This window comes from Coturnix japonica, chromosome 1 (genome assembly GCF_001577835.2).
Source record: "Coturnix japonica isolate 7356 chromosome 1, Coturnix japonica 2.1, whole genome shotgun sequence".
Taxonomy (NCBI): domain Eukaryota; kingdom Metazoa; phylum Chordata; class Aves; order Galliformes; family Phasianidae; genus Coturnix; species Coturnix japonica.
In genome coordinates this window covers 57,586,290-57,604,259 of record NC_029516.1, presented here as the reverse complement: position 1 = coordinate 57,604,259, position 17,970 = coordinate 57,586,290, and the positions used below count along the sequence as shown (strand labels likewise).

The window sequence follows — 17,970 nt, the reverse complement described above, 5'->3', positions numbered from 1 at the left end:
GAGTGGACCCAGTGGAAACTGTCGAAATGATATTAGATGCACGGAAGGAGAAGTGAGCACTTCTTCACCTCCCTTTTAATAATCAGAGGTAGCATCTTGCCTCTTTCAATACCCTTCAAAAGGACCTGGTTTATTTAAAGATTATCTTACCTATGCAGCTTTGCATACCGCATGTGGGAGAGTTCAAAGGAAATTTTCGATTATAACCATTACTGAGATAGATGGAATAGATATTAAAGGAACATGCACCTATTTATCAGCTGAAGGAATAGGTCTTTAAAAAATAAATAAACCCATTGTCATCTGAAGGAGGATATCAGGCTCCTGAGAGTGGCTAAGCTACCACCTCTGGTATGCTGTCTGTGCAGTGAATGCAAAATGTGTGTGGGTGCACTTGCTGTTTTGCTGACAGTGACTTCTTCACAGGTAAGCAATCCAGTGTGTTTACTTTCAGTTCAAGTTTGTTTTGTTTACATTGAGTTACCATTGCTGCTAACTTCCAATGAGGTGACAAAAAGCAACAGGCTACAAAATGCCATCAAACATCCATTCTGACAGCATCCATGTCACAATACACAATGATGTACTGGAATTATACAAAGACAAAAAAATATATATAGCTAATTATTCTGACTAGAACTGAAACTGACAGCAAAAAGGAAAAGAGCCCATCGCCTTGACCCGACGTCCCTGCAGGAATCTGTCCCGATGCTTTGGCAGCCTTGTAGCAATAAAGCAAAAACCATATCCCTTCACATGCCAAAAAAAAAAAAAAAAAATCAAAGTTTTTGTAACACCGTGAATTCCTGGCTCGGAAAAATAGTTACATCCATTAAAGCACATTTTTTTTCTTAACCCAACCTGAATCAGCTTCACATTTTTACACAGGTTTAATACCGATTAAAAATAATAAACAAATGAGGGGTATAGGCACCATAGATTGCTCAGACAGTTAGATGCTATAGAAATGGAGTCGAAGCTACCTCAGCTGCGCTTGTATTAGATTGATCTAAAAAAAAAAAAAAATAACCTTTTCAGTGGTGTTACTGAAAAGGTTGGAGAAAAGAGCAATCTCTGCTTTATTCCTATCAGCACTGTCACAAACCATGATGATCCCATTCCTCAGTTGCCTGCTTCAGCTTCGGGCTCCATGGTCTGCATTTCCGAAGGTCAGTCTGTTCCATGGGTCTTGCATTTCCCCAGGCCCCAAGCAGAGAATGTCAGGGCTGCAGGAAACAGTTCAATCCAGGTACCCAGCACCCCTTTCCCCCCCCCCCCCCCATCTTTCACAATCTCCAGATTTCTTCATGTATGTTCATGCCTCGCTATTCACTAATGAGGTATTATTAGATACTAACAATGCCTGCTCTCCTATGGACGTTAGCACAGACCAGTGACACATGAAGAAAAGGTCTTCATTCAACCCTTAAAAAAATATTGCACTTACTTACTTACTTTAACCTTAAGCCCAACCTGCACAGAAACAAATAAAATAACTGAAAGTACCAGACAAGAAAACCCAATGCTCTGGAGCACTCTATTATATGCACATCTTGTAGTGTCTTTTCCTTCATGTTGTTCAGTTGAATTTGGTCCAGTATTTAAAAAAATGTCCAGAAATCAAAACAGTTCAAAAGACACCGCAGGCTTGTTAAGGCTTTTTCTCCCCAGTGCTTCTGAAAGTTAATGTTGCTGTTTCTCACAGTCCGCGTACCTCAAGGCAGCGGTCTCTAGTGGTGGTTCAAGCCACCAAAAGAAAAAAAATCGGAAGCGAGGGAAGATGGGTGTGCTTCATGGTCTCACCTGGAACAGTACAATGGGAAGAGAACACATTAGAACTAGATAAGGAAATGCATAGAGATCTTGGCATATAGTTCTGCCAGACATCCATACAGAGGCCTAACCACATAATGAGGCTCTGGCACTCTGTCTAGATAGGGAATACCCTACAGGTTGGGAGGTGAGGCCCGTGCAAAGTCATAGGTGTATTTCATGAGCAGGGAAATGACATGCACAGATGTTGATACAGGTGCCTGTGCCACACCACAAAATGCCAGTGGAGATGGTTGGTGCCTACCATGGCTCTCCATGAGGTAGCTGAGAAGCCACTTTATGTCATCAGCACGCAGCCTCCTCATTCACCCAAAAGCAAGTACTAAGGTTATGGCTGGCTTATTACTGCCACCTAATGATCTAAAGCTCACTAGCTGAGTGAGGGTGATGTGCCATCACAGTGTGAGCCCAAAGCAAAAGGAAATGTGTTTGCTTCATTGACAGAAAATCCCAAAGCACTGCTTGATGTGCTGCTGGGGACTAGGCTATGCTGTTGTCTGCACTGAGGCAGTCCCTGGGGCCTAATGGAAAAGCACAGTGGTGGCCCCTGCTCATGGCAGTGCCTGGCCAAGAGCTGTTCTGTTCCATGGCTCCCAGTGTTCCCTGCTGGAGCTCCTGAGTTCCCATCTCACTCCTTAGGAAGCCCTGCTGATATGCCAGCAGTGCTGGCAGCCCAACCCTCAGATGGCCTTGGTAACCTGCAGCTGGGAGTGATGTGAGGACGGTATAAATTGTCCCTCTGCCTCAACTCCTTCACTCACTGCAAGGTGTAGGAGGTCAAGTGGAGAAAGAGCTTCAGTTAAATCCTTAGGATTTCCATATTCTCTAATTCTTTGAACATGCGAGCCAACAAACACACTGCCAAGGAAAGCACAGTGAAGTGTATAATGCAAGAGTCTGAGGGGATTTTGCTTGCACTTTCCATTGAAAATCCCCTCAGATCAGAGGCCTAGGCAGAAAGATCCAAGCAATGCTCCCTCAGTGTGAGAAGCATAAAGCCATGATGTGATGCTGGTTACCACCAAGCAGAGGGGATGCTGGCCTGTGAGCTTCTTACAAAGCTTCCCTGACTTACCGCCTGGGACTCCAAACTAGGACTTGCTGACATTCTCGTATATGACGTCACTTATGCAGAACTGCTGCTTCTTCTTTTGCCACATCAATTGCACACATTGGTGAATAAAAATGTATTGTTCCTGCAAGAAAGAATCAAGGGAATTGGCATTCTTGAAACTCACGAAATCTGATGAAAACCCAAACAGTGAAACAGTTCAGTGGTTCATAGCAGCTGTCTGCACAGCTTCCCTGTTTTGCTCTCCCTATCCCCTCACGACGTACAGTGAGTTCTCTGTTCCCCAAATAATAGCCTCTTACTGTTGCACAGAGCAGCTTTGGAAATACAAAAACATCATGCTGCAAGAGATGCAGTGAGTCAAATTAACACCGTGTTGTAGTGCTTGCTGTGTGGGCAACCTGACTGGAAGCTGAAATGGTCCAAACAGATCCAAACAGTACATTAATGCTATTTGATAGAGCAAATTCTCAGCTACAAGATACTATGCTATATCTCCAAAGAAGGAGAATCCACAACCTCCCTGGGTAGCCTGGTCCAGTGCTCTGTCACCCTTAGTGTGAAGAATTTCTATTGCATATTGCTGCAGAATTTCCTATGTTGAAATGTATGACTGTTTCCCCTTGTTCTGTCCCTGCAGACTGCTGAAAAGAAGTTGGCCATGTCTCTTTGACTCACTCGCACACATAAGGTATTTATAAACATTAGCAGATCCCCTCTTTTATCCTGTCCTTTAGTGCTACAGGTGTAACCGTCATACTCTACACCCTCGTGTCTTAGCCTGAAGGTTCTGCATGGCCTTCTGGAAGTCCATCAACTTCATGCTGCCTGAAAATAAATTAATTCACAGAAAAATACCCAAATGCACTTAAGTGCAACAAATTGCATTCATGCCACACACAAAACTGAAAAAAATTGATAAGCTTTGTACTCCCTAATGCCAATATGTATATATTCTTCTTTGCCAATATTTCTTCTTTGCCAATATAAGGCTGAAACCTAGGTTTGCTAACCGAGCGGCTAATTATTTGGGGATTTATCACCCCCTGTGCGCACTACACTGAAAGCAAATCATCATACAGAGAAACACTGTATTTCATTTTGAAATATAGAAATGATCACTTGAGTTTATTCCAAGCAGAGAGAAGGCAAACCCCGGCAAATCCTCCAGTAATCCTTATGTGCACAAGGCATGGGGAACAAGAGGCTCTTGAGCAAAATGACTCTCCAAAGAGAGAGGCAGTTGAAAGCTTGGAAATCTGAGTGTTGATCTCATCCCCTGCCCACAGTGGTCTGCTGATCCCAAGAAGTATCAGGATGAGCACGAAATGTGTTTCAGGCCACATAGAATCCGAGATTTCTTCACACTCTTTGATTTGAAGTGACTAGTTTTATTCCAGGCTGTTCTCCATTCTAACCTCTTTTTCAGGCTTGTACAATTTATTTATTTATTTTTAACTACTCCATGAGACAGAGCCAAGGTTCCAGCATATGAGGAAATGTGAGCTCAGGTCAGCCCAGGTGTGTGGTTTCAGGTTTTCTAAAGAATGTCATTCCAGTGGCCCTGCACTTGGGTGCCAGTGCCACCTGCTGACATCTGCACAAGGCTTTGCAGGACTGGGCATCAACCCCAAGCATGCAGTGAGTTTGTATGTTAGAAAAACTAATAACCACGTTACCTGAGGAGTGTTAATACAGCTGCAGCCAAAAGAAAATACCAGGATTTGTTTTCTGGTGTTTATAGAAGGCCTTTCAGGGAACTGTGTTGAAAAGTAATGGTTTATGGGAATGGTCTGAGACTGACTTTTTAAATTCCTAGACAGTAGCTGGCATCCCTGTTGCTTTTCCTTCTCCTCCCTCACCCCTGCTAAGTCTTTTCTGCTTTGCTCTGGGATACATAGTCCTTGGCAACAGATTATCTGCCAGAACCAGGCTGCTAAGAGTGACAGGGGTCCTTCCAGCTGTATGAAGGTTGCCAGCTTGTTCTGCGCCTAACCAGTGGAGTAAAACAAGCATGAAGTCTTTCCATCATTACTAGAGGAACTGGGAAGATTCCACATGCATAAAACCATCTGTTTTGGAACAAGAGTTTGGGCATATTTTTCCATACAGATATTCTGATATGACTATTATGAAACGTCTCCCTCCAACATAAAAGGAGGTACCTAGTAGATATATATACAGAGAGTGGAACACGGTGTCTCTGCAAATCTTTCATGGTCTCGTCCTTTACTTTTGGGTTTGTGTATTGCCATCACGTAATTAGTTCATATGCTGACCAGTGATACACCCTGAAACCTGTCAGTGGCTGTCCAATACTGATAGTGCTTCATGAGTCATTAATCCCTTCTCCAAGCAAATCCAATTCTTTTCAAAATAATTTGAAATTTTTAAATGGTAATCTCTTCTAATGCATTTTTACACATTGATTTTTTCAGAAAGTGAGAATAGCTCATCACCTCTGGAAGACATCAGTGAGATCAAATACATTTTATCACGACCAGCTATCACTTAACAATACGACAATACTTCAATAAAGATGAAAACCTAATTTTCTTGTTTCATAGCTACTTTGACAAGGTTCAAAGGGAACAACAATCATTGGACATGAGCAAGCTACAGATGAACAGACCACACACACGTACATTCAACACATGTGAATTGATCCACACTCTCCTCACCCCACAGACATTCTTTAGGACCTCATGCCTCACACACCTCGGCCCCCCTCATACACACACTCTTGTACACTATGTCTTAAGAGACGGTCCAGGGCTATGAATGTTCCTGTTCGTCCCACTCCAGCACTGCAACATGAGACATGTATCTCATTTAGGCTTTCCAGGCATGAGCATATAAGGACATCAGAGGCACTGCAAAAAGTAGATGTCCTGCACGTAGATAATTTACTAGGCAGGCCACCTGGTCATAGCAGGAAATCAGGCTGGTCAAGAAGGACCTGCCTTTCATGAACCCATGCTGGCTGGGCCTGATCCTCTGGTTGTTGGGCACATACTGTGTGACTGCACTCAGTGTGATTTGCTTCATAACCTTCCCCAATCCTGAGGTCAGAATAGCAGACCTTGTTTCCCAGATTCTCCTTCTGACCCTTCTTGTAGATGGGCATCACATTAGCAAGTCTCCAGTCATCTGGGACCTCTCTAGTTGACCAGAACTGCTGATAAATGGAGGAAGGCAGCTTGGGAAGCAATTCTGCCAGCTCCCTCAGTACCCTACAATGGATCGCAACTGGTCCCATGGAATTGTGACAGTCCAGGTTGAGCAGCAAGACACTAACTGTTTCTTCCACAATGAGGGGGTTTTACTCTGCTCCCCACCCATCTCCCAGTTTGAGGCCTGAGTTTCCTGAAGATAACTGTTCTGACTATTAAAGACAGACCTAAAGAAGGTATGGAGTACCTTGGTCTTTTCCTCATCCCTTGTGGCAATGTTCCCTGATGCACCCAATATGGGATGAAGATTCTCCTTGCTCTCCTTTTGTTAATGCATTTGTAAAAACACCTTTTCTTCTCTTTTTACAATGGTGGCCAGATTAAGTTTCAGCTGGGCTTTTGCCTTCCCAACTCTCTTCTTGCACATCATAGCAACATCCTTGTAATTTCCCCTGGTTTCCTGCCCTTCTCTTTTTTCCCAGTCCAAACAAAAGCTCCCTATTCAGCCAAGCTGGTCTTCTTCCACATCAGCTCATCTTATGACACAGGGGTCAATCTGGTCCTGTACTTTTGAGATTTTATTTCTTGAGGACTGTCCAGCCTTCCTGCATCCCTTTTCACTTCAGGATTCTCTCCCAAAGGACTCTCCCATCCAGTGTCTTAAACAGCCCAAAGTCTGCCCTCCAGAAGACTGGGGGAGTGCTTTTGCTGATCCCCTTCCTGACTTCACCAAGAACAGAGAACTCAATCATTTCATGAGCACTATGCCCAAGACATCTTCTAACAACCCTATCTCCCACCAGTCCTTCTGTGTTTGTAAACAGCAGGTCTAGAGCAGCCTGACAGGCCCCTGTGAGACTCTCTTACCAGCTATGTTAGGAAATTATCTTCCACATATTACAAAAACCTTCTAGACTACTTCATATTGTATTTTATTTCCAACAAACATTTGGTAAGTTGGAATACTCCAGGAGAACAAGGGTTACAACTGTATGACTTCTGCCAACTTTTTGTAGAATGCTTTTTCTATTCACTTTTTCATCCCCAACATACAGAGCTATCATCCCTAACACCCCTCATCACCTCTCCTTTCTTTCCTATCCCTTCTGAAGACCTTATAGCCATCCACCGCAACAGTCCAGTTGTGAGAGTATGGTCTAATACATACAGTGCTGTTTAAAATATTATCTGATAAGCTCTCTCTCCAATGTTAGAAGCACTGATATTAAAAAGAAGATGCTATAGAAAATGCTTTTTACTATACATTCCCACAACAATTAATTAAGTAATATAAAAAGTTCTATTTTATAGCCGCAATTTTAGTTTCTTCCCTGGCTTACTAGAATCTTTCTCAATAGTAGGACTCCAAAACAATATCCCCTATGTATTTTTCCATTAAGAGATAGGGGAAGGCTGCATGCCTTGTTGCTTTTACAGATGCTCTTGTTTTGCATCCATCAGAATGATAGTTGCCATTTCTGGAAACATGAAAAGATACTTTTCTAAAAGTCTGTTTTCTGGGAAGTAGTACTCAAAAGTGTGCTGCGAGAGACACAGAGCTGACCAACACATCAGCAACAGGCTGGACTAGGCTGGATGGTGCTGACACACTGCCCAGCAATAGAGCTGCTATGTGAGGTGGGTAATGCAGGGCATGCAGCTACAGAGCCTGTCCAGCTTCAGCATTCTTTTAGACCATGTCACTGGGGTGTACACACGCTTATCCACTGCAACCTGGGAATTTATGTCCCTCTGAAGACCTACTGAGAGCAGCTCTCACACCAGAAGCCACAAAGAGGTCTCAAGTCAGTGGGTAGCATTGTGTCAGGAATCAGTCTGGTATGATGTCACTTCTGGCATGGCAGCTGCTCCCAGTATGGCCAGGGGAGTGAGCAGGTTCATCAGAGGTCAGATAACACACAAGGGATAAATGTGTCATTGTACTAGCAAGCTTCTTCTGAAAAATTACACTTCCAAACTATCTCACCGGGTCCTTTTTTTTTTCAGCTCCCCATTGCCTTGGTTGTGAAATGTTTACCTGCAGTGTATGATCATGGGGCCTTTACTCTTTATTGACTTCTGCCTGACCATCTGCACGAACTGCAGGATGCTTTCGGCGGCGTTGGCTGTTGGGACACCATGGTCAGGCCAGGCAGTGTAGTTAAAATGCATCACATCTTGCACTTCATCAGCCTAGTAGGAAAAGCAGAACAGCAGTGTGTTCAAAGAGGTTTTAGCAGTGCAGTCACATTCAGTCAGTCTGAGGTTTTGTTGTTGCTTTTTTTTTTTTTTCCTGATCCACATACCACCAAAGACAGTAAAATCATAAAGTCAGCCAAAAAGGTACAAATTCATTGCTGGGTTTGGGATATGGTTTTGGTGTTTGTTTGTTTGTTTGCTTTTTCATGGTAGTTAATTTTTCTTTTATTTATTTATTTTGCTTATAAGTCAAGAACTGTTGCGCTTTTCAAGTTTAGGCTTTCTTCCTCTTTCTATTCCGTTTCCTCTCCAAAGAACAACACTGCTGGCAAACAATTAGTACGGGATTCACAAGAATTTTTCTTCTGAAGCTTAAAGAAAAAACAGAAGGAAAAACATCACCTCCCAACATTGTCATTGCCAGGCAACAAAGAAAAGACCTTAGAAAAATACCCATTATTTTCAAAAGCATTTCTAAAACCTTTAGTAGCTTTAGGTGAAATAAAATCCTCAGTACAGCCAATGTTTTCTTTGAGACATAAAGGGAATATAAACTTGGGGAGGGCTATCTATGTGTTTGAGAGGACCTTGTCACAAAAATAACCTGACAATCAAGGCCTTTAGTTTTGCCATTCTAAATCAGGCTAAAGATCTGTATTTCAGAAACTCTTCTCCAGCAGCAGGTCTTAGGGAAAGAATACTGAAAAGGAGACCAGACCAAAAGCCCCTAAAGTAGCTGACCTAGTTTTGGTAGAGGACAGTGCCTGAACAGCAAACTGAGCTCTAATTGTTATTTTTCAGTAGATACCAACACAGCCCAACCTCTGACATGATCCCATCATGTCTTATGCCAGTTCCTTGCTGTATTCTCACACACTTTAGTGAAGCAGCTGCAAAAGAAGCTTAGCTGTTTGTAATGAGCTGCAAGCCTCTTCCATTTCCTCTACTTTAATAAGTGAAAGCAAAGAAATGCTCTATTTCAGCAGCAGTAGGGAGTGGAGAACTATCTGTGTGGACACATTTTACACAAGATCCTTTCTGAGCCATACACTAAAATTATGCTACAGATATTGCACAATTGCCCATTCAAAAAGATATTTTCAATTTCTACATATGTATTTTTAGGTTTTGAATGGCTTACAGCGATAAGATTATGACTGACAGAAAAAAAAAAAAAAAAAAAGAAGCAAGTATATTTGCCAGTTTTCAGTAATTATCTGCACGACAGGAATGTCTATAATCTGATGTACTACTGTTGCTTCAGTTTTACGTGTTGCTGACAAGTTTACAGAGATGGCAATCCTAGGTGAAAGTCGTGTGATTTAGACATTTACTTGTGTGGAGTGTGGGCAAGGCCATAATCATTTTCTTAGGTGCTTTTCAGTGCATGAGAGAATTGGACAAATGTTAAAGAAAGGCCTGGATGAAAACTGAGCCCACTCTGCAAGTAGAGCTGTGAAACATAATGCACTTACATAGCTAATTCGGAAATTCCTATAAACCCAATCTGTGTGTTCTTCCTCAGTCAGCATCTCGACAGTAATGTCCCCATATGCAATAGGATCTTCTGTAAAAGGCCAGTAATGATCACATTTCACCTAAGAGGGAAACATATAAATACATATATATATACATGCACACTTTAAAAAAATCACAATCAAAAACATACTGAACTGCAGTTTTAGAAATGCCTACAGCACTGCTTGCTTCTTTCAATAAGTGGTAATACACCTTGTAATTACTTTCAGCTTCATCATTCCTGTTTGTATAACTACAGGCATAGTTATGCATTAGTTCTCTGAGGGGGAACATTAGCATAGCAAAGCATGAAAATGCACATCTTTGTAGATTGTTACTTTTCCTCATGGAAGAGGTCTAAGATTAAAAAAAAAAAGTGGGGAAAAATATATTTAAAAAATGTTTCTTTCACATGATTATATTATAATGGTAAGGGAAATGTAAAGCTTAATACATGTGTTTTATTTTTATGTAAACTTAAAAGCACAGAATCACAGATACTTCGAGATGGGCAAGGTCCATCTGGTCCAACCCCTGCTCAAGTAGGGACACCCAGAGCAGGATGCTCAGGACCACGTCCAGGTGGCTTCTGAAGATCTTCGAAGTCCTAAACTCCACAGTGTCTCTGGACAACACGTGCCAGAGTTTGATCCCATCTCTCACAACAAAAAAGCATTTTCTTGTGTTTAGACTGAATTCTATTTCCTTTAGTTTGTGTTCACTGCTTCTTGTCCTATCAAAAGGCACCTCTGAGAGGGGTCTGGATCCCTCATCTCCATTCTTTCCGATTAGGTGTTTACTCTTTTCCAGGCTTAAGAGTCCTTGATTCCTCAGCTTCTTCATTTGAAAGATGCTCCAGACTGTTAATCATCCTGAAATGTTTACTATAACTTAATGAAGTGAAATTCCAGGTCTAATGATGCTGCCTCATGAAAAATAATGCAAATGAATCCACCCACCAATTAATAAATATGGTTTCAGAGATCATTTAAAAAAATAAATAAAGAAAAATGCGTCTGAGACTGTCTTAGGTTCAGCTGGGACAGGATTGTTTTTTTCACAGTGTCTGGTATGGTGCTATGCTTTGATTCTAGGAGAAAAACTATGCTGATAAGACTTCGATGTTTATAGTTGCTAAGCAGCATTGTACAGAGCCAAGGCCATTCTCAGTGAAGGGCACAAGGAGCTGGGAGGGAAAAGAATTAGAAGAGAGCTGTCTGAAACTGGCTGAAGGGATATTCTGTACCATATAACATCATGTGGAATGAGTTCTGAAGGGGGTGGGGGTTCATCTCTTTTTCCTCCACTGCTTTGAGGCTAGCTGGGCATCAGCTGGAGCAGGGAGGGGTGAACAATTGCTTGTGCTTAAACCACACCAAAGATTTTGTTACATACCCTTCTTTTCTCATTGCACTGAGTGAGCATAACAATAATTTGAGATTTTTGCTGAAGAACCATCTTCCAAAAATCATTCCTAGTTTCTGGCAGTGGTCCTTGGGTTGCTATGTATTCCTGGGGTGAATTATAACCCTAAAAAACAAAGAGACAAGTGCTTTTAACTAACATGTTTAATGCTTCAGAACACCTATTTTGCTCTAGCAAATGTGTACTTTTTGGCATGCTCAAGTTCAGTTTGTATTTTTAAGTGATCTCTAACATAAACCACTTCATGATTTTTACTTAATGATAACTTCACAACTTTTGCCATTTTTTGGTGCTTCCAAATATAAGCCAACTAGAATGGAAGACAGAAGGGGAAGCTGTGATTCCACAAATCGTGTGCACTCAGAGCTGGAAAGGCAACATTAAAAAAGTTAAGTACTGAGGATCCTAAATCAAAATTCCAGCTTCTTCCAGATTCCATAATTTAAGAGTTTGTTTAGTTATAGGCATAAAAATAATTATACATGTGGTGCATGTGGTGATTTTCAAGAACTGATATTATAAGTGGAGGTTAGCAGTAAACAGGGATACATGCACATGTTTACATCATAAGGATTTAAATTAGTAAAATATTAATTTGATTTTTTTTAATCAGATGCTTCATATTTCATATTTCTTCTCCTATCACTATCAACATGCTTTTAGCTGTAAAAATCTTATATTCAAAAAGACTGTCTTAAAAATTATAATAAAAGACTCAAATAAAGTCTTTTTTAGCATCTACTATAATCACATTTGCAGAGATTGGAAGTTATACAGTATTCCTGATTAGAGCAAAGGAAAAATTCAGCATACAACATATCCCATGTAAACTGGGCAATTTCTGTGCCACCCCTGTACAATCCCCATGGACTGTAAAAATATTGACAATTTGGGAGCAATTCCCACAAATGTTTTCCTCTAGACATCTCTCAAGGTCAGTGCAGTCTAAGTTTTCCTGTTACACAGAATGCTGTTTACTCGTATTGTCCAAGTGTCAAGTCATTACTATCACAGAGACACAGATAACCACTAGTATCTGTGTTTGGAGGAGGTACTCAGTAATAAAGCCATCTTCAGGAAAAAAACAAGCATTAAGTTGTTGCACCTACATCTGTTAGGAAAACAAATCCAGCACTATGCTGTAAGCAAAACCAAGAAGATGTAAACTATAAAAAAATAATAAAATAGAACTCAGCAATCCAGAAAGAATTGCTGCATTCAATCCTATTATCCATTATCCTACGTCTTAGAATCTTTTCTGATCTGTGAATGATGCTTTTGAAGACTGGGACTTTTTTCTTTATTCACAACCAGCTCAGCCACATGCAACTGCAGTGTTAAAGGTTCATGCTCTTGTCCTGAAGAAACTAAGTACAAGCAACATATTCAGCAGTATATGTGCAGACAATGGCTCAGTGATAGAGAAGTGGTTTCACTGACTCACTTGAGGGCTCCTCCCTTCTCTGTAATCCTGACTCAGCTCTCTCCAGCACACCCGGGACCAGCTCTGTCCTCTGCTCACAGCACGTGCAGAATTGTTCATCACCAAGTCAAAGGTCTTTTTCTAAACTTTTCTAGGCTACAGCTCTGCTTCCACTTCAGTTATATTAGAATTCTGGGTGCTCTTTCCTGGTAAACAGCAGCTCATCAACACAAAGGGGAAAGTAGACTGGGTATATCAAAAACCTAGAAGTGCTTCCAGTTTAAAAGTTTCTACTGTTTTTCCTAGCTGCCTTAAGGAGCCACTGCACCACTTCCTCATTCCTCCTAATTTCTCTACCTATTATATATTATTTTCACAAAGATTCACAGCTCACCCAGTGTTACTATGGGAAAAAAAATGGTGAGAAGTCTAATGTCTCCTCCCTCCTTTACTATTATTATTACTATTATCTATTTATTTATTTATTTATTTATTTATTTATTTTATTTATTTATTTATTTATTTTGGTGGCTGGTGGAAAGAAAATCTCCCTTTCGGCAAATTACTGGAAGCTAAAGAAGATGCTGTGAATACGACTCAGCCACCAGCAGCTATTGTGCTTTTTGCAGCAGACATGTTCTAAGTGCTGTTCAGGATACTGTTCTTACTCACAGGAATATAGTTGGCATTAATGTAGTCAGATCCCTCTTCTTCATTCATTGAGACTAACCGGACACGACTAAAGTCATCTGTAAAGGAAAATGAAAAAAAACTCATTGGCTATCAAGTGCAGTGCTCAAAATTAATCCTATGCAAGCTGAAAAAAAATCTATTAAAATAAAAAAAAAAAGAAAAAAGAAAAGAATGCTTACAAGAGGAAATGGCTTGAAGCTTAAAGAGGGTAGATTTATACTGGACAGAAGGAAGAAGTATTTTACAGTGAGGGTAGTGAGGCACTGGAACAGGTTGACCAGAGAGGTTGTTGATGCCCCATCCCTAGAAACATTCAAGGCCAGGATGGAACAGGCCTTGATCAACCTGATCTAGCTGTGCATGTCCCTGTTAGTTGTAGGGAAGTTGGACTAGATGACTTTTAAAGGCCCCTTCCAACTCTCAGGATTCTATGATTCTATATTCACCAACAGAGAGCAACACTTGCTTCAGTAAATACTATGTGGGTGTACCATCACTATGATTCAGCAAAATGCATCTTATGACTGCCAGTCCTTTGGGCTCCCTTAGGTTTCATTAAAACCATAAGGAAAATATAGTAACACCTTTCGATAGTAGAAACAACATTGTATTTTTCACTTCCTAACTCCAGTCCTGAAAAAAATCCCCCCAAAAACACCTCTTTGTATCTAACAGAAAAAAAAACTAACTCCAGCTTCTCTCCACAGACAGGTTTTAGAAAAGGCTTTTATTAGTCAGAAAACCTGCCCTGATTTCCCTATTATTAAAAATCTTCTTTCTTTCTCAGGGGACTTTATCAGTGCAGGTACTTACACGGTAGGATATTTGTGTAGCGATTTTTGCAGCGATTCATGGGAAGATCAGCAGCAAAGTGAGGTATGTCAAGCCCAATCAGTTTTAGCTCCTGAGTTAAGAGAGATAAAAATGCCGAGGTCAAACTCACCAAGACTCTGAAAATGAATCTTTGTGAAGTGAATGCTGCTGTTTGTACAAGACTGAAAATGCTCATAAAACACTTTATACACCAATGTTGCCAATGCACTTCTGCTATTGGAGGTAGTGCCTGCAGCCTGCTCTTCTCTACCTGCCTGTATTTAACCAAACTAGTGTCAAATCAATAGAGCTGATAAATTCTTTCTGCGGCAGCTATTCACATCACTTTAGGGCTTTCTCTAGGTGGCTCAAGTGGCTGTTGGTCTTTTTTTCAGGGGAACACTTGAAAATTTTTTCAGATCTTACTTTCAGTTCTTGCACCAAACATACATCAAAAGACTTTTCACTGGCAGCAAGGTTATATCAGCCACCCAGAACAGTGGAAAAACCCTGAAAGTCTCTTGCTTCCCTTTTAAGCCCTTAGAAGTTATCTCAAAGAGTGTAGCTTTATAGTTTAGCATTTCTAAAATGACTTAAATGCAGGTAAATTAAGATAGTGTACTTCAGTTACTATTAAAGGTTGCTCTTGAAGATATTTTTGATGTTACTTTCTCATTTCAATGTTGCTCCTCAAATTAAAGGTGCTGTAAAAGTCCTGAATGTAATCTGGGCTGCCAGAATGTCCTATATTTAAAGGAAGTGTATTGATTTCACAATTGTCTGGAATTGCACAGGATAAGACTTCAGCCTAGGGCCCCTGCGGGGCCCACTTTGGGGCTGGACTCACCCCCCCCCCCCATCACGGACGCAGGTAGATTTTTGGTTAACCTGTGACAGAGAGGACAGTCCCTACTAGTTTACCTCAAATTGCAGAGAAAATTTATAATCAGAATCTTTGGCCATATCCTTGATGTAGCCGTCAAAATCATCCAACTGGACAGGGCTTTAAAAAAAAAAAAACCACAGAGAATTAAGAAAAAAAAACCAAACACATTAGGTTTAATTTCTATATCCCCCTAGAACACTATATACAAGTGCTGCTAGCTCTGATGGGTTTGGTGTGGGTTGGGGTGTTCAACTTCGTATTGTCCCACTGTGTTCCTGGCACCAGGGCAGCCACCAATTCATTTAAGCTCCTGGTGTACCATGCAAAATGTTGTTTTCATGGAAGCAAAATATCTGGCAAAATGACAATTTTACAACTCATCTGAGCTTTCCTCACACAGAAAAACAAATTTCATGTGTAGGCTTTGTCCAGGAAAAAAATGTCGGAACAGTATTCTCGATGCCACTGTTTTCTCTACTGGCTTTGAGAGCTATATATATTTGTTACAGTGACCGAATTCTCCTCCTGGAGAGATACTGACTGAAAAAAGTGGCATACACGTATACAAAAGCATGCAGAGCTTCATCAGGTATAAATTGGCTTTGATTTAGTGATGCTCATCATTTTACACGCTTTTCCATTAGGGGAGGGTTTATCTTTAGTACAGACACAACCTCTGAACATAGAGAAATAATTAGGCTAACACTCTGTATAACTGAATACAGGTAAACAGCTTCCCTCACCTAATTATCACGCTCTAATTTACAAGTTACTGAGGCATGTACACAGTAATCTTTTCATTTACTTTGAGGCAATATGCCCAGAGGAACCTGCCTCATCACCACTTAATTACTCCTGTTTATCCGTTAACATTAATGATCTCCATGTTCTAGCTACAACTGTAATGAGAACCTTACGTCAAGAGGGAAATAATACCAGGAACAAATACATTCCAGTTTTTCATCATTTGTCATTTTTAACTAAGGATAAGCTCCATTGGAATAACTAAGTTGGCTAATTGATCATTTCCCCAGTGACTAATTTTCTATCAGTGAGGAGCTGTTTTACTGCAATTTATCTTTGGAGAAGAATTGCTTTTGTCCAATTACCATTTGTTTTCTGCTTTCAGACATCTCTCTTAGGGTGTGTTTTTCAGTAAGTTTTGTATATCTCTAATTGCAATGCCTCTATACCGTGTACTGCAATAATGGATATTTAGTTTACTGAGATTTTTTAAATATTTATTTATTTAAATATCAAAGAAGTTACATACTTGGTCAGCTTTCTCTTCTTTAGTCCATTTTTACTCCTGGAAAAAAAAAGAAAAAAAAGGAAGAAGTAGTGCTTTTTCATTTGTTAAACTACCATGTATTCTTTATTCAAGTTTAGTACTGGTTTGAGAATGCGTGCTTTCTGGTCAACTTAATAGGATAACGTTGGCAATAATATCTTGGGCATTTTTAAGCTAGTTGCAAGATTTCCACTGATGCTAGTGGGATGGATTTTCCATTCTGTGGCTCTGAAAAATACTACTTTATTCCCAGAAGAAGCAGTTTCTCTGCAAATACTGACCCAACAATATTAATGACTTAATGTGCCAGGGCTGAGTCCGGAGCCTGGCTGAATTTCTGTCAGTGTTATTGCAGGAGCCGGAGCACCAAGGTGTCCCCAGGCTGCTCCAGTCTGGCTCTACTGAACTGGGAAATTATACCAATGGGAGAGAGAAACTGCTAATGAGGAGAGCCTGTTGGGCAAAAACAGAACACTTGCAAATGTCAGTAAGGGTGAAGGAGAAAGGAAAGGACCCTGATGCCATTTCTCACCCATCTCGTAACCTGCTTATGATGATCAATGAAGACAGTGGCAAATATCCTACTGACTTAGCTGGACTAAGGCTTAAACCTTAGACAATTGATTTTTAACAGTTAGAGATAATTATTTCAGTCATGTCTTCTCAAGATTTATAATGGACATAATTCACTAGTGACAATTGCAAGCAAGCTTATGAGTTAAATGGTATAAGCCATAACAAATGGACTTGGGAACTACATTAAACTAACCACCATCAAGTGGATTTTTGGAGGATCTGCATATGTGTGTTCATGTTGTTGTTGCCACAATTAATTTACCAACAAGAGTAAACACACCAAGTCAGCAACATATAATAATTTCAATAGAGGTTTGAAAATAATGATCAATCCTCTTACAGAAAACATGGAGCACAAGTAGATTCTCACTTACTCAGAAGGAATTTTAATGGTGTTATTATTATTATTTTTAAATTATTCTTGGTCATCAAATATCTATTTACTAATTATATTACAATGATACATTTTTAATTTAATTCCAATAGTAAAATGATTTCTAGATACCATGCACCACAGCTTCAATTGGTAAATTAAAAGTGGAGACTTTAATTTTTGAAACAATAAATAAGAAATAAAAAAGGAAACTCTAAAATGTGGAGTATTTGTACTTTTCTACCCATTCAAGTTTAAAAGTGCAAGAGTAACTTTAAAAATATAAATTTCATTTCCAAAAATAAGTTCTAATAAATGTTCAGTTTTCAGAGGAGCCATCAGCTTCAGCAGTTTTGTTAACTTGTCAAGGTGCATTTCCATTCAGATGTGAAGTTTTGCTTACAGAATTAAGAAGAGCTATGACAGTACCAACCTCACACTAACACAGTAGTTTAAATTGCAAAGCACCGTTCAATCTACAATGTTATCTATACAGATACCGTCACCCATTTGTACTCATTCATGAGTACTACATCTGTATATAAATGAGCAGCACTTTAGCTACATCTTGCAACATCTCTTTTTCCAAAGAAGTCCTAACATTAATTTATCTGGACTACTTAATGCATTTCTTTGCAGTTCACTGTAAATGTGTTGTATCTTTTAAGGTTGGGCAGACCGCAGCTTGTTTCAAA

General features: G+C 40.1%; 1 protein-coding gene across 1 annotated transcript in view; it reads right to left on the bottom strand.

Annotated features, from left to right (window-relative positions):
* Positions 1-427: 427 nt before the first annotated feature.
* The window catches only part of PTPRO (protein tyrosine phosphatase receptor type O), a 145,558-nt gene continuing 128,015 nt past the window's right edge, over positions 428-17,970 (bottom strand). Inside the window, exons 18-28 of the mRNA XM_015867758.2 lie at positions 16,309-16,344; positions 15,071-15,152; positions 14,150-14,240; positions 13,316-13,392; positions 11,191-11,325; positions 9,753-9,875; positions 8,117-8,271; positions 5,657-5,712; positions 5,117-5,132; positions 2,909-3,102; positions 428-1,803 (exon numbers count right to left, since the gene is read on the bottom strand). Of these exons, the coding sequence (XP_015723244.1) occupies positions 2,925-3,102; positions 5,117-5,132; positions 5,657-5,712; positions 8,117-8,271; positions 9,753-9,875; positions 11,191-11,325; positions 13,316-13,392; positions 14,150-14,240; positions 15,071-15,152; positions 16,309-16,344 (949 nt within the window). The 3' untranslated portion in view covers positions 428-1,803; positions 2,909-2,924. The remainder of the gene's footprint in view (positions 1,804-2,908; positions 3,103-5,116; positions 5,133-5,656; positions 5,713-8,116; positions 8,272-9,752; positions 9,876-11,190; positions 11,326-13,315; positions 13,393-14,149; positions 14,241-15,070; positions 15,153-16,308; positions 16,345-17,970) is intronic.